The following is an 11,496-nucleotide window of genomic DNA, read 5'->3' on the forward strand; positions in this document are numbered from 1 at the left end:
TTCATGTTTCCTTGGGTCATACCATCACTGTTTGTTCTCTCTATCTGTCCTCAAGTGAGACATATGATCAATCAGAACTTGATGCTCACGTTGAACAGTTGCCGTCTCCCTTTCTAATCCTGGGAGACTTTAATGGACATCATACCCTCTGGGGAAGTGCTGTTATTGATGGGAGGGGTCGATCTGTAGAGCGTATGCTCTCTGATCACAATCTTTCTCTTTTCAATACTGGTTCTTCCACTTATTTTCATGCACCTAGTCAGTCCTTTACCGCGATTGATCTCTCAGTTTGCTCCCCTTCAATATTCTCCCACTTTTCATGGAGGGTTGCCAATAATCCACAAGGCAGTGATCATTTTCCTATGCTTTTGAGAGAGACTGGCCATGGTCGATGCCACCCTACCCACGTGCCCCATTGGAATCTGGATCAGGCAGACTGGTCCACTTTCACTGTTCTTGCAGAACTTGATCCTGCCATCATCTGTCAGCCATCAACAGACGACTGAGTGGCAGCGGTAACTGGCTGTATTATACAAGCAGCTGCTCAGTGTATTCCTAAAACCTAGACACGTTTTCCACGATATCCTTGTCCGTGGTGGAATCCTGCTTGCCACTTAGCATGGAAGGCTTAAAAACGGGCCTGGGATACTTTTCGTAGATATCCCACACTTTCAAACCACGTCGCATTCCAACGGGCCCGTGCACATGCTAAGTGGGTAAGACATCAAAGCCAGAAGGAATCTTGGATTAAGTTCACAACTAGCATATCTTCTACCACCAGTTCCAAGGTCATGTGGTACAGGATTTGAAAGGTCAGTGGGCACTACAATTTTGCCCCCCTCTCGATCTTACTCTCTGATGGTCAGGAGGTGGCTGATGTCTGGAACATCGCTGATACTCTAGGTGAAAGATTTTGCCAGTTATCTTGCACTTCTGCTTGTTGGCCACTCCACCTTCTTGGCCATCAAGACTCGGGCAGAGCGTTCACCTCTTTCCTTTCGAACTGACTGTTTCTTTTATTATAATTGTCCCTTTACACTGGTGGAACTGAAAATGGCCCTTCATGGATCTGGCAGTACATCTGTTGGACCTGATGATGTACACTATGACATGCTGCACCATCTATCTCCTGCTTCTTTTGATGTCCTTCTAATTGTTTTTAACCGGATCTGGCAGGAGAATGTTTTTCCTGATGCCTGGTGCCAGGCTATTATTTTACCTTTCTCTAAGCCAAGGAAAGATCCCAAGATTCCTTCAAACTACCGTCCAATTGCTTTGACGAGCTGTCTCTGTATGACCTTAGAAAGGATGGTTAATGCTCGTCTTGTTTGGTTCCTCGAATCAAACAACCTTCTTTCGCCCACCCAGTGTGGGTTCCAACGACAGCACTCCACCACAGACCACCTAATTCGACTTGAAACATCAATCAGAGAAGCCTTTCTCAAACACCAACATCTTGTATCAATATTCTTTAACATTGAGAAGGCTTATGATACAACATGGAAGTATGGCATTTTGTGTGACCTCCATACATATGGGTTACATGGCCATTTACCGATGTTTATTAAAGATTTTTTAATGGACAGGAGATTCCAAGTTCGTGTGGGTTCGACACTTTCCCATTCTTTTGTACAGGAACTTGGAGTCCCTCAGGGCTGTGTTTTGAGTGTCACACTTTTCAGTATAAAGATAAATGCCATCACTTAACAACTCCCTCTCACTATTGCGAATGGGCTGTATGTCGACGACTTTCACATCTCATGTCAGTCATCAAACATGAGATATATTGAGTGGCAACTACAAACTGCCCTCAGTCGTGTACTGAAGTGGACTAGGGTGAAGAACTTTAATTTCTCTCTCTCTAAAACCGTTTGCATGCACTTTTTCCGCCAACGCGGTATTCACCCTGATCCTGAACTTCGTACTTCTCTACTACCAGTTGGGGAGCAGATCGATGTTCTGTGTTAAAGGTATATCGTGCTCTTATTTGATCAAAACTCGACTATGGATCAATAGTCTATGGCTCTGCCAGACCCTCAGCCTTAAAGATGCTGGACCCCGTTCATCACCAAGGACTTCGACTCTGCACTGGGGCTTTCCGCACCTCTCCAGTTCAAAGTTTATACATTGAATCTTATGAACCTTCTCTGCACCTTCGCCATTTGCAACTATCTTTACTATATTCTTCGAAACTTCATTCCTTACCAAAGCATCCCACCTGGGGATGTGTTTTCCTTCCTCAGTGGGCCGTACTTTTTCAGAACAGATGATCTGCCATTACTCCGTTTGGCCTTTGCATCCAGGCGCAATTGGATGAATTGGGTCTGTCCTTGGATGATATTGCAGTTTCCACAGGTCAGCCCATCCCACCATGGCTTATTACAACCCCCAAATGTGACCTTTCTTTCAGTCATCTGAAAAAGGCAGATACTCCAGATTGGAAGTACCGTCATTTATTTAATGAACATCTTTGAAGCGATCATTTCGTTCCCATTTATACAGATGGTTCCAAATCAGGTAATTCAGTGGGCTCTGCTATAGTTTGCTGCGGTTCAGTGGTTGCGCACAGAATCCCCTCTACAGCTTCTGTGTTCACTGCTGAACTGTATGCCATATCTCTTGCCCTGGATCATATTGAAGCTGAGCAGTACTCCAACTGCACTATTTATACTGACTCGCTTAGTTCTATACTGGCCCTGGAATTGCTACACATTGGCTCACACCCTGTTCTCGCTGATATTCAAAACCGACTGGCCCATTTCTCATTGACTGCCACTTCTATCCAGTTTTTCTGGATACCAGGCCATGTTGGTATTCACAGGAATGAGCTTGCAGACACGACAGCTGAATCTATCTGCTCCGGCACTACCACCACTGTGCCTATTTCGTACATGGACTATGGTCTTGTATTCAAGGCTCGGCTCCGTGCCAGCTCTCAGTCCACTTGGAGTGAGCAATGCAACAACAAGCTTTTTCAAATAAAACCCTATATTGAGCTTTGGCCATCTAGCTTCTGTAAGGTTTGGAAGGAGGAAGTTGTTCTAACTAGACTACGCATTGGTCACAGTTTTTTAACTCATCGTTTTCTTTTATCTGGAACTGATGCACCAGTGTGTAGTTTGTGTAACACTCAAATCACTATCAGCCACATTTTACTTTCTTGCCATCGTTACGATTCTCAACGACGGCACTATTTTAAACATGTTTTTTCCCAGGGTTTATCTGTAACATTGGACAGTGTTATTGGTGATGGTGACACTGTCCACCTTGATAAAGTTTTTAGTTTCTTAATGGCCATTAATCTTTTTAATCACATTTAAGTGTTGCATATTTATTCATTACACCTTTTTAATTGTGGTTCCCTTTTTATAGTTTCATTCTCTCTAGTTCAATTTGACATTGGAAAATGGCCAGAACATTAAATAACTCGACACCAGGACTGGAAAGGCCAACTTCAGGTGACTAACGCTGCTGTTTGAACTACTCGTTAGTCGTCCTCGCGAGTTGTTATTACACTTTTGCTGCATGTCATTTAACACTTTTATTACTTTACCTTTTAGTTTTGGCCATAATGACACATAACCTGGAACCAGGACTGGAAAGGCCAACTTCAGGTGACTAACGCTGCTGTTTGAACTGTCCGTTTGAACTACTCGTTAGTCGTCCTAGCAAGTTGTTATTACACTTTTGCTGCATGTCATTTAACACTTTTACTACTTTACCTTTTAGTACTGGCCATAATGACACATAACCCGGAACCATGACTGGAAAGGCCAACTTCAGGTGACTGACGGTGGTTCTTCAACTTACCTGTTAGTCTACCTGGTGGGTTATGATCATTACCATTTTGCTAGAGTAAGTACTTTACAACTTCTTTTACTCTGCTTTCTCTCTTAACATTGTAGACTAGGTGTCAACATTGGTTTTATACTTTTTCTGTTTTTCAATGATGTTTTGTTTTACCTTCATTTTCTTTTATGTATTTTACTACATTTACTTTATTTTTACCTTTTAACCGGATGTTTGGCGCAGATAGCCTAGCTGGTTTGTGCCATAAAACACTAAATCAATCAATCAATCAAAAGACAATCTGAAACCTCAACATTTCAGCTGGTACAGTATTCCTGCAGAGCCTTACAATTACAGGGCACAATGAAACATTCTCTCTATCAGTAGAAATGCATATTTCATATTTCTGATAATATAATATGTATGTCTACTGAGAGTTAGACCATTTTGTTTTGGTCTGTGACAAATTGGAACTACTTTTGTATAAACAGTAAAGCTATATGGCATCCAGGTATGCACAGTGAATGTTATGCAAATGGCAAATCTTTGTTCATATTTTGTGACCTGCACTATTAAGCTTCCATATCAAGTTGAAAGGTTATAAGATTTCACATGGGGGAATATGTGTTTCATAAGTGGTGGGAGGATAGGAAGTGTTACACATGGTTAAAGTGAGACACAGTGTGTGTCAAGTTTTTCAAACTTGGAATGATGTATGTAAAGGCACTCAATTCAGATGCACATTGTAAGAAACACAAAAAAATATGTATTTCCAATGTTGCATGAAAATGAATCCCATAACTTACTGTGTGTTCAGTCCAACTGTGTCTACAAGTGATTCTGTGAGATAAACAAATACTAATGATTTATGTGGTTTGTTCAGTTCATCATACATACTATAACAAGAGGTTTCATGAACTTTGCACAATATGACTTACCATCACTCATGAAACTCTAATCATACAATTGGATCATGTGAGGAGGACAGTAGCATCCTTTATAGTGTTTGTATTCACCAGGAAGTAAGTTGTTAACTCTGCTCTAGTATTTGATGAAAACTTCAACAAAACAATATAAACTAAACAGCTGGACATGCATGTGGTATTGAATGGCAGGTTAGAGTAGAACACATGCCCATCATGAAGTTAAACACCATGAGAAGATGATTGAAGGAAAACTTGTTTGAGTTGATGGTTTTGATGTAAAACCAAAAAATGAGATCAAGGAACTGAAACACTTACCATAGATTTTAACACACAGAACATGATCTGAAAAATACAAGGCTATTTAACTTTTAGACCCACACAAAAACTTTGTGTATGTGTGATCTTATTTTTCTGTAATATAGATTTGGTTCATAGGTAGAAAAACATGAAGATGAGTAAATAAATGTGACATTAGAAGATGATAAACACAATAAATGCACTAAAGGTTGAATGAATTACTTATGGGTGTTATTTGAATAGTTATTTATTATTAACATTTTTGGTCAGTTTGCTTTAGAAATAGGTCTAAATTTTATATTCATTGGTCTTTAAATTTGTCATATTAGACCTGCAGAACTACAGTTCTTTTTTTTTCTTTTTGAAGGAAGAGAACAATTTTTTCAAAACACAGTGTCATTTTAATCCATATAAAAATACTGAGTTGGAAAAAATTGATTGTATTAACATTAAGGCTCACAGAAATAATCAACTAATCAAAATTAGTGTTTCTGATTATTACTGTTTTCATTTACTTGCTTTATTACACTGTTATAGATAATAAAAATGTGGTCACATATATTTCTGTTTCTTGTGTTTGTACTGTTTGAACTAAATAATACAATATGTTTAACTTAATATATTGCTTACGTGCTACACACTATAAACATAAACAGTGTTAAATAGAATAAGGTTGCTTGAACAAAAATAGTTATGGCAAATTAAACCTTTATGTTCAATTGAAGAAGCCAATTTATTTATTTATTCACTGTGTGTAACAATACATGCAGTACTGTGAGATTTCCTCATAAAACCTAGTTTGTTTGTTTTTTAAGATCTTACATATCTTGTTCAAAAGGAATGACATTATTTTGGTTATGATTTTCTTATAAAATATGCTATTTATTTGTATTTACACTTTGAATTTTTATTCTAAATGCTACAGTATTACAGTTACATGTAGGCCATGATGAAAACATTTTACCAATTTCAAAATAACCATGGTTGGAATATAGTGGAAAATGAGCTTTTTATAATGACTATATACAAGTTTATGTAACCTCTATATGTAAGCTATTAAGCTCAGACAAATCTTTTGAAAGTTGGTGTGGCACCAGTCAGGGGTTGACAAAAGTTATTACGTTTTTCAACTGCCTTCATCCAGAGAACTTTGAAATGCACATGTCAACAGGTTATCATCCAGGTATACATACATCTACACAACTGGCATCATATTATTGAAGATACAGAATGCCAAAATAAAGAATTTAAAATTGTTTGATTTATTCATCTCTCAGTTTGCTTATGCATTGTTATGATCTTTCCAGTCTCAACTGTAAAGTGTAAACATTTTGTATGAGCTATTTCTATCTGTATTAGCAACTTCTTGTTTAAAGCTTAAAGTGGTTTGTGTATAGATGTTAAATTTTTCATACTGATGATAGAATTAATATTTTTTATGATAGTTTAAATCTGCAGAAGTTATCTAGTATCATCATAAGTTTTTGTGCCTTTTAATAAATGTTATACTGTCTTTTGTTGTTTATTTTAGGTTGTATTTTTCACTGATTTATATATTATTTATCACATACTATGACGAGAAGCATAACTGGTTTTGTTACATGAAACGTAATTATTCTAACAAAGAATTAGTTTATGTCAGTTTATTCAAGTTCCTTGTTGGAATTTATAGAGAAAAACTTATTTTAATGGTATTTTTAGCCTTTTTCAGATTTAGTACTACAAACAATATATAATATATTTTCTCTATGAAATGGTTTAGAATTTTAAAAACATAAAAATTAATATGTATCTGAAAGTTATCTCAAAAACTTATTTAGTAAAACTAAAACAAGTTTTTAAAAAAGCTGATATATTAGGACAGTTAGTTGAATGTAACTGACTAATAAGTGACAATTAACCAAGTTGCAGGTGTGTCATTACAACAGTGTATGGTGGATGCATTACAAGTACAGCTAAACTTGTTCGTTATGATTTGGTGGCCTGTTTGTCAATGGGACAGGTATTTAAAGGATTTAAGCAGTATTAATTGTGGTTTAGAGGCATAAACAAATTTTGGTTTGGTTTTTTCCATTGAAATTGCTTGTAAATATACTGACAGTCTTTATCATGTATTGTTAATCTTAGGGGATGTTGATGCTGTGTGCCATTGTATTGTTGCTGGATTCTTTGCTAATTCAGCCTACTTACATTACTCTGGTGTATACAAGACTATTTGTGGAGACCACACACTTTACATTCATCCATCATCAGTTCTTTACTCACAGAAGGCACCACAGTGGTAATGTTCAAATTATACCAGTTCGTAGTTTTCATTTTTATCCAACTTTCATATACTAGCAAGAACTTGAATATCTTATTATTATAAATTTCTTGTTCTTCATTTACTTAGCTTTCATTACAGTGAAAGTAGATCTTATGGTTTCCTTTCATTTTCCTGGTAATTTCTTTTTCACTAAACTGTTATGCAATAGGAAATAAAATTATTTATCTTGAGAAAGTACATGAAGTGACTGTTCTATTATTGATTTTTGTTAATCAATCAAAATAATTCATAATTACATTGCATTTACAAAATCACAGAAACTCAAGTTTTTTAATATTTGCTTGGATTTAGCAGCAGTTTGGAACATGTATTTACAGTTGTACTTATTTCATGATTTTAGGCCTAAAAGTAATGTTAAGTTAATGCAAGAGAATTATTAGTCTTTTATTTGAATTTTAAATAGTTCCAGCTGTAGTTTACATTGTTGAACTTCATCTATATAATTTGTTTCTTGTCATCTTTTAATAATTATGCCCCTATAGTGGTTGTCAAGGAAACTTTCTTTTTGTGGTCCTTGTTTTCCTTTCATGTTTCTTTTAACATATTGCTGCATTCATTCAACAAAGTTTAAAATTTTATTGGATAATCAACAAGCTTTTGCTAAGGGAAAATTTTACCTTACAAATCTTTTGACAATCTTTGAAAAGGTTAATGCTTATGTAGATAAGGTTATGGGTGTAGATTTCGTGTATTGGGATTTTCAGAAAGCATTTGACAAGGTGCCACATAAAAGGTTTGTGAAAAATTCTCTCTATAGGTGTGGGGTATAAGTTATCAAATTGAAGAGAAGCATGGCTGGGTGGAAGAAAGCAGAGAGTTGTTACAAATGGTGTTCATTCAGACTGGATTAATGTCACAAGCCAGGTACCTCAGAGCTCAGTCTTAGGACCTTTGTTCTTTTTACTTTACATCAATGACATAATTGAAGGAATAGTCAATAAATTAGTTAAATTTATAGATGGTATTAAGGTCTTAAGTGTTGCTGGCTGTGAAGAGGATGCTGCTACTTTACAAAAGGATATATATCGTGCAGTGAGTTGGACAAATAAATGGCATATGGGTTTTAATTATAATAAACCCAAGATAAGTGGCATTGTAAATACAATTAGGATGGGAATAACCTTAATAGTGTCATGAAAGAAAAGGATACTGGTGTAATTGTCAGTCAGTTTCTAAAGCCATCCAAGCAGTGTGCTATTGCTAGTGGTATGACAAATAGGCTTTAAGGTTGTATCTACAAAAATATTGAATACAAGTCTAAAGAGGTTATAATTTCATTGTCATTGGGCTTCTTACCTTAAGAAAAGACATTGATTTGTTGGAAAGGGTTCAGAGAAATGTTACTAGAATGGTGCCTGGTATGAATGGGTTGTCATGTTAGGAGAGGCTGAAATCTATCAAATTGTTTTCTCTTGAAAAAGAAAAGAAGAGTGGATCTAATTAAGGTGTTTAAAGATTGCCAAGGGAATTGAGTATTGATTCATCATCTCTTTTTTTTTTTGTCACACTTAATAGTGAGAATAGAAGGACTAAAGGGCAAAAGTATAAATTTTGACAGGGTAGGAGCCATCTTCAAAACAATTTGTGGTTGGCCTTTGGAATGGGTTATCTTTAGATACTGTAGAGGCAAAAAATTTAAACAAGTTTAAGAAAAAACTTGGTAAGTATATAAATGATTAGGGCTGGCTTTAATTTTTTTAAAAGTTAGTTTAGCATATGGAACAGTTGAGATGGATCAATAGGTTCCATATTGTCTCAAAACATTATATGTAGTCTGTGCTAGTCCTAACTTCAGTCCTTTGATCCACTCTCAAGTTAAAATCATCTGTATGAATACAACCTTTATTTCAGACCCTTCTCTGTACATTAAACTGATCTGTTCTTCTACTATGTTAGGTTTATATTTCTTCAGATGCCTAAAGGTGCTGTATGGGACATGTTTTTTTGCTCCTTCATTTAAGAATTCTGTCAGCTTAAGTCTCACTCAGGATCTGGTTCATCCTTTTGGTGATAGCTTTAATTCATTCAAGTCTCTGGATTGAGGTTTATAATTCACTCCTATTTAGATGATGTCATATTTGTTTAACAAACTATATATTAACCATTTGAAGCTCAATCGTATGTAAAGATAGATACTTCCCAGCAGCAGCTTCTTTCTTAGTTAAGTAATTTCTGTACAGGTTAGCTAAGAATTTTGGGTCATTATCTTCTGTAGAGAAATAGTGTAAAAGGTTAAAGTGATCCATTCCCTAAAGTTCTTATATTTAATTGCTAATAAATAACTTTATGGTTATAGTTTTAACTTGTTTCTTTTTCAGAACTTTAAAGCATTCTGTAGATAAAGTTTTGAAAATTTATTACAGCTCATTCATTCACTCTTAGTTTGCAAAAAATATCTTAAATATTAACATTTCTAATTTTGTTTTTAAAATCAGCTGCACGGAGTGGAAATCATTTGTTGATTCGTCGTTTCTGTCATTTTCCTTTAATTCCACATTTTATACATCTTTACGGTCATGTCCACTGAAGTTTGCTAGCAGAATATGTTTAATACCTGAAATTTATACAAGAAAAATATTTTGAAATTATGTTGTTTTTGTACCTATAAAACCAGGCTGTACACGTGAAAATCTTTTTAATCTAGATGTTTTTAATATCCTGGTAGCTTTTACTTTTTTCAATGGTCATCTTCATTCTTGAAATTGTTATAATAGTCATAAATGCAGAGAAATTTTTAAACTGAGGAAAATGTGTTATTGAGGAAAGTTCATTCTGTAGTTTGTTTTTCATGGACTGGAAATGATAAATTACGCATAATTTGATATGAACAGAAAAATCTATAGTGATGTTTCAAGATGACAGTTTATATATTATACTATTCTTAGTATTTAGTTGCTATTACATTATTTTAAAATAAGTTTATTTAAAAGAATATTTCAGAATAACTGAAAAGGCTTAATACAAGTTTTTTTCCCCAACTCCAGAATATTTATTTTACTTTTAATGACTAATATATAAATTAAAATACTGCTTTTGTCTGTGGTTTAGTGTGGTTTTTAGTGAGGTTCTTCATACTTCCAAAGAGTACATGAGGGATGTGACAGCAGTTGAACCTAGCTGGCTTTGTGAATTGGCTCCACACTACTACCAGTATAGAACAGTGAGTATTCCTACAGCTTAAGCTCAATAACTATATACCTGCATATATTGTAAGCCAGAGAGTTGGTTATGTTATGTTTCTCTCTAACTGTTCTTACACAGTTCCGAAGTCTACTTACATACTTCATGTGTTTATTCAATACCAATACTGTTATATTGTCTTTCATATGATTATAGAGAAATACAAATTTTTCAGTAATATTTCATTGAGTCATACCATAATGGATCATTACTGAAGGTACTTGCACTGGTCCATTATTCCATCTATTTTGCAAGTATCTCCTGCATAAACATCTTTCAACTTTCTTCAACCAGAAGTACAACATACAGTTTGAACTAAATATTTTAAATTTAGTTTCATCTGTCCATAGCACCCTTTTCCAAGTATCAACATTCCAGATATGTACTTTTTTAATAATAAGTTTCAATCTCTTCACAATATTTGGAAATCCAAGTAAAGTTGTATTTTACTGGTTACACAACTAAATATCCCATTCTCATTGATTCTTCTTGATACTGTAAATCTGGACACTTTTCTGTCATTTGGTATATGGTGGTTTATCTCATTTTTGAGATCAGTAGCAGTCTTCCTTCTGTCCAGAAGGCTGTATAAACAAATATACTTACCATTAGTATCATTATTCTGTCTCTTCCTTTCCTATTTTCACAGTTAACATCTTTCCATGATTTAGGGGGAGCATTTCAAGTCTGGAGGAATTTGTCAGGAAGTCAATCAGCATCACAAAACTTTTATGTGAATTTACTGACAATTTTTGACACTTTTTGAGTCATGGAATGACAACAGAACTTCATATAAATAGTGTTTGTTTTATTTGATTTTCTTAAATTGATTTCTTTGAGCATAGACCAGTACCATATGCTAGCTTCTTTCTGTATAGTTAAAACACTGCATGAGATACCATGGCAGTTAGTTCAGACTAGATTTGTTCAGTATGTTCCTTTAAGCAGAACCTTCACAACATGCCTCTTGTACAAGTG

The 11,496-nt window shown here is 35.0% G+C and overlaps 1 protein-coding gene across 15 annotated transcripts in view; it reads left to right on the forward strand.

Moving 5' to 3' along the window:
- The window catches only part of LOC143225538 (putative ATP-dependent RNA helicase DHX35), a 111,345-nt gene that overhangs the window by 95,639 nt on the left and 4,210 nt on the right, over positions 1–11,496 (forward strand). For 14 of the 15 annotated variants that reach the window (XM_076455185.1, XM_076455169.1, XM_076455204.1 and 11 more), the window contains 2 exons: positions 7,140–7,293; positions 10,387–10,498. In XM_076455185.1, the coding sequence (XP_076311300.1) occupies positions 7,140–7,293; positions 10,387–10,498 (266 nt within the window). Of the gene's footprint in view, positions 1–3,729; positions 3,856–7,139; positions 7,294–10,386; positions 10,499–11,496 lie in introns of those variants that run through there. The other variant, XR_013013933.1, reaches the window with a different exon arrangement.

The sequence above is a fragment of the Tachypleus tridentatus genome, chromosome 1 (assembly GCF_004210375.1).
Source record: "Tachypleus tridentatus isolate NWPU-2018 chromosome 1, ASM421037v1, whole genome shotgun sequence".
Taxonomy (NCBI): Eukaryota; Metazoa; Arthropoda; class Merostomata; order Xiphosura; family Limulidae; genus Tachypleus; species Tachypleus tridentatus.